Genomic DNA, 5,000 nt, shown 5'->3' with positions numbered 1-5,000 from the left:
CACAAGAGAACAATCCGCCTTACACGTGACGTCATTTGACTAACTATTTAAATAAAGTTTTAAACTTAAATAACGAACACAATTATGAGATTATTTATTTATTTATTTATTATTATTCTTCCGGACAATTACACACAATACATAATTTTCTCATTGCATATTCATACATATTATTTTGTGTTATCGTCCGAAGGGTGGCAGGAGAAGCCAAAGGCTTATCGGGTCCCGCCCCCACTGCCATAAGATTCAGATACACAGATACACAGCTACTACAGTTAGAATTTTTTTTTTTTCTTTTTTTTAAGAAGAATCATTCTAAAACACAGATCATTTTAGGTCTCTATTTTCCTCTCTGCCTGTGACAATGCAGATATGGCCTTGTCCATTTCTTCTCTAGTAGTCTAAACACATCTGCAAAAGTATTCAAAACAGTCAGTGTGTCTGCTGACCTCGGCTACATTATTAATATAAATAAAAATTAATTTCCTTAAGGCTCGTCTTATAATATGAAAATACTTATTAAATTACAGAATATTTTTAATGATAACAGTTACAGAGTGTGTGTGTGTGAGTCTGTGTTTGTCTGTGTATGTTTGTGTGTGTGTGTGTGTGTGAGTCTGTGTTTGTGTGTGTGTGTGTGTGTGTGTGTGTGTGTGTGTGTGTGTGTGTGTGTGTGTGTGTGTGTGTGTGTGTGTGTGTGTGTGTGTGTGTGTGTGTGTGTGTGTGTGTGTGTGTGTGTGTGTGTGTGTGTGTGTGTGTGTGTGTGTGTGTGTGAGTCTGTGTTTGTCTGTGTGTGTGTGTGTGAGTCTGTGTTTGTGTGTGTGTGTGTGTGTGTGTTTGTGTGTGTGTGTGTGTATGTTTGTGTCTGTTTGTGTGTGTGTGTGTGTGTGTGTGAGTCTGTGTTTGTCTGTGTGTGCAAACATCCTATTTACTCACCAATTAGCAAGTTCATGGTTTTATTTGATTCTCCAGATATATAGATATATGGATGGATTAGCTTTTGATTTGTTCTTACCAAATGTTCCATATGTAATAAAAACTGCTACATTAAAAAAAAACATTTGTTGACAAAATGTTTCGTAGTTTAAACTAATTTTGGAAATAGTTTTGCAGTACAAAAAATAAATAAAAATCAGAATACGGAATAGAGGCCCCAAATTCCAATTTTACGAACTAATTGTAGAATATTATTATACAGGCCCAGACCTTCCAGAGAGGCTACACTGTAGAATAAACAACACAGAAAAAATGAAGAGACCAGTCTGGATTTTTCTTAAATCTTCATCTCTACATGATTTATTGAAAATGCTCTAAATGACAATATTTTTATTGTGAATTTGGTAGAAATATTGTCAGTTGTTTGTAGAATAAAGCCAAAATGTTCATTCTACTCAAACATTTGCCTATAAATAGTAAAACGAGAAACACTGAACATTTGGAGAGGTCTCTTCATTGTTTCCAGAGCTGTATCTATAAAGACTTGTACATCTTCCAGTGTGAACACAACATAATAATTTTCTCTTTTTTCAGGTTTTCTTCGACTTGATGCGTGAAGTTCGTAAAAAGAAAATGGCGGAAAGCAAAGAGAAGAACGGACCGAGCGGCAAGAAGAAGAAGAAGCCCTGCGTCATTCTGTGATACGTCAACTAGAGAGGCAGTGGTTCTGGAGAACGCTTCGTGTTAAAGTCACTTTTAGGGTCAAAATCACTGAATATCTCCTCATGATCCACTACCTGTCTGTACTGTGTGTGTGCTGAAAAAAAATTCAGTGTTAATACACAGCCTAGGCTCTGTAAACTGGTATGTAATGCAAGGCAAGTTTATTTTTATATCACAGTTCAGACACAGGGCGATTCAAAGTGCTTTACAGGGTCATAAAATACACCAAGATTAGACATTAGAAATTGCATTTAAGGGATAGTAAAAGCAAAGAGGCCCACCATAGCTAGCAACATGCCAGTTTACAGGGCCTAGGCTGTGTATAAACACTGTTTTTTTATTTTATCAGCACACACACAGTACAGACAGGTAGCAGATCATGAGGAGATATTCGCTGATTTTGACAAAAAAAAAGTGATTTTGACACAAAGCGTTCTCCAGAATCACTGACTCCACCTTTAAATGCCAGTCGGACTGAAGCAAACTGAACGAGCTTCTAGAAACTGCACATTTCCCCACACACACACGCACACTTCCTACACCAAAATAATGTATAAAAATCCACATTTAAAACCGTAAAGTGACTCCAGATTATGTGCCATAATCACCTGCATTATTCTATGTGTTTGTCTGAAAGTCTTGTGTTTTTTTTGTGGCGATAAGTATGTTGACACACACACACACACTTACACACACACACATACTCACACACACACACACACACACGGTGAAGTTTATAACTTGTGACCTGTGTGTGTGTGTGTACTGTTTATAACTTTATAAGAGTAGCTAGAATCAATATTTCTTTGATAAATCATACCCTGTGTTCCAGTCCCCATCCCTCCATGCTATTTAGTTTGTCCCAATACGTGATGTCAGATGCAGCATGCGGAAAAATTACCCAGATGTCCTACTACATCCGGTGGTGATTTTTTTTAAGTGTTGAAACCAGCAGCTTTATGGAGGTTCTGACCCACAATCCACTGCAGCAGAAGTTATATCACATGGACTGAGCCTCCCAGTGAAAACAACCAGCGATGAGACGGATATATAAGCAAGAGGCAAGTTCAAGGAGCCATGTTAGGATGGAATAGATAAGTTAAAAACCTTAATGTTATGTTTTGACAATCTCGACTTTTACCTCGAATTACAAACTTGTTTTTCTGATCAACCCAGATTTCATGTGAAAAATGTCTAAATATCTCATCTCACTTTCAGTCTTTGTTTTCCGTGTGTTTGAGTATTTCTTCACTCTGCCAGACACTCCTGCATTTTGTATAAAAGCTTTATTCTTTCACTCCACGTTTTCCAAACACAAGTTGTAATTTATAATCGATGTTCTAATAATTAAAAAGGGATCTTTGTCTTTTTTGTGTATCGACGATGTTCGTGGTTTATTTGAGTTGCTGTGGGAAAAATATCTTAATTTAAAGGTGCTACAAGGAACTTTTAAATATTTCTGAAACAGCCAAATTCTTCCTCTGATGATCATAACTTACATCTAACAGCAAACGAGACCAGATCAGTCAAAAGAATGATATTTATGTAGTTTTTTCTTAATGCCTTTGCCATCAGTTGTGCATTTTCTTTGCAATTGATGGAGCCTTCCCAACATTTCACACACATACTCTAAATATTATTCTAAAGTATATAAGTTAGAGCAATAATGTATTAGTATTGTTAGGTTGATTCCTAAGAATTAAAAAAAAAAGTAATTCGCTGGCAATAAACCGGTAAAACATAGACAGTTTTGAGGTTAAATTTATGCATTTGAAATGAATTAATTCAAATTAATTGGAAACTTGCAGAGTTATTTCTCTTTCAAAAACAAAGTAAAAAGATATGCAGCATGAACAGAGAATAAAGATTAAAAAATACAATTTAATTTGATTACATTCTTGGGCTTTTCTTTAATACAATTTCCCATTTTTTTCATGCAAAAAAAATGATCTATAGGAAGCTTTAAAATAGAACCAACAATTTTCTTTAATTCTAAAATGAATGAATCTGTGATATATATTTTGGCCACTAGATGGCACTAGTGACTAGACTTTGGAATCAAGTCAGTTCATCAGACACCAAACCATGTTGTTTATTTCAACTATTTGATTTATTGTATTTTTCATTTATATTTTGTCTTTAAATTGAGTCCTTAAAGTTACATTTTCTTCGAAGAATCAACTGGAATTAAAACAATAACTTTTACTTCTCTTGATTTTAGTGCAAATGTTTTACACTAAAAGCAAACGAGCTGATTTGTGTGGGAAACATTGAATATGAAAGATTACTCTAAATTATATAATGTAAGTTAGAGCAATACAGAATAAATATTACTATTGGTATGTTATTTCCTAAGAATTTTTCTTCAATTTGGTGACATTAAACGGAGGAAAAAATAGACTAGGGAGTTTTGTGGTAATAAGTGCATTTTAAATGAATTAATTCCAACTAATTTATTACTTGCAGAGTTATTTTTCTGAGCTAAACAAGGTAAAAGATATGCAGCATGAATAGAATAAAGATTATAAAAGCTCCATTAAGAATTATTAAATATGTTGGGTTTTCTTTATAAAAATATCTGCTTTTTCACAACAAAAAAAAGTATAGGTTTGCTGCATCAATATTTATTAGAAGCTATAGAAATAAAACAATCCCCATACTTCCCTACTATTTAGTATGCCAGAAAAAGATTTAGAATGTCCCAATACATGCTGGTCAATTGTAGTATGCTGAAAATACATAAATGCCCCACTAACTCCAATAGCATTTTGGAGTATTCATCTTTATTCTTGACATTTCTTGACATGATGAAAAAAAATCTTCCTAATCTGATTTTCTCTCTCTCTCCTGTCTGTGGCCCTAAAACTCTTCTGTACTTTAGTATGTAGTGTAGTAAAAAGAAAAAGTATGTGATTTGGAACGCAGGGATTAGCAAAAGAAAATGTGGAATTAAAATGATCATAAATGAATTAATCTGTCATTATATTGTTTGGCCACTAGATGGCACAATTGAGTTAATTTTGAATTAAGGTCAAACCATCTCTAACCAATGTTACAGTTGGTTCCACTTCATTCAACATTATCAACAATTTCTTTGATGTTTCAATAAAATATATTTTTTGTTTTATAGATTTGGAGAAAGATTCATAGATAAGGTAAGACATCTGTGGGTGAGCGTGTATGTGTGTGTGTGTGTGTGTGTGTGTGTCTGTGTCTGTGTCTGTGTGTGTGTGTGTGTGTGTGTGTGTGTGTGTGTGTGTGTGTGTGTGCTGACTGCCCAAAAGTATTTGTTTATACGTACTATTTTACAAACCCTCTGTAGATGCTCTGGTTTGCTCAGT

The 5,000-nt window shown here is 34.3% G+C and overlaps 1 protein-coding gene across 1 annotated transcript in view; it reads left to right on the top strand.

Annotated features, from left to right (window-relative positions):
* The window catches only part of LOC307269714 (ras-related protein ralB-B-like), a 7,947-nt gene extending 4,906 nt beyond the window's left edge, over positions 1-3,041 (top strand). Inside the window, exon 6 of the mRNA XM_080052725.1 lies at positions 1,531-3,041. Coding sequence (XP_079908851.1) covers positions 1,531-1,638 — 108 coding nt within the window. The 3' untranslated portion in view covers positions 1,639-3,041. The remainder of the gene's footprint in view (positions 1-1,530) is intronic.
* The last annotated feature ends 1,959 nt before the right edge of the window (positions 3,042-5,000 follow it).

This window comes from Ammodytes marinus, assembly GCF_949987685.1.
Source record: "Ammodytes marinus genome assembly, chromosome: 24".
Lineage (NCBI taxonomy): Eukaryota > Metazoa > Chordata > Actinopteri > Uranoscopiformes > Ammodytidae > Ammodytes > Ammodytes marinus.
This window is presented reverse-complemented; position numbering and strand designations above follow the sequence as displayed.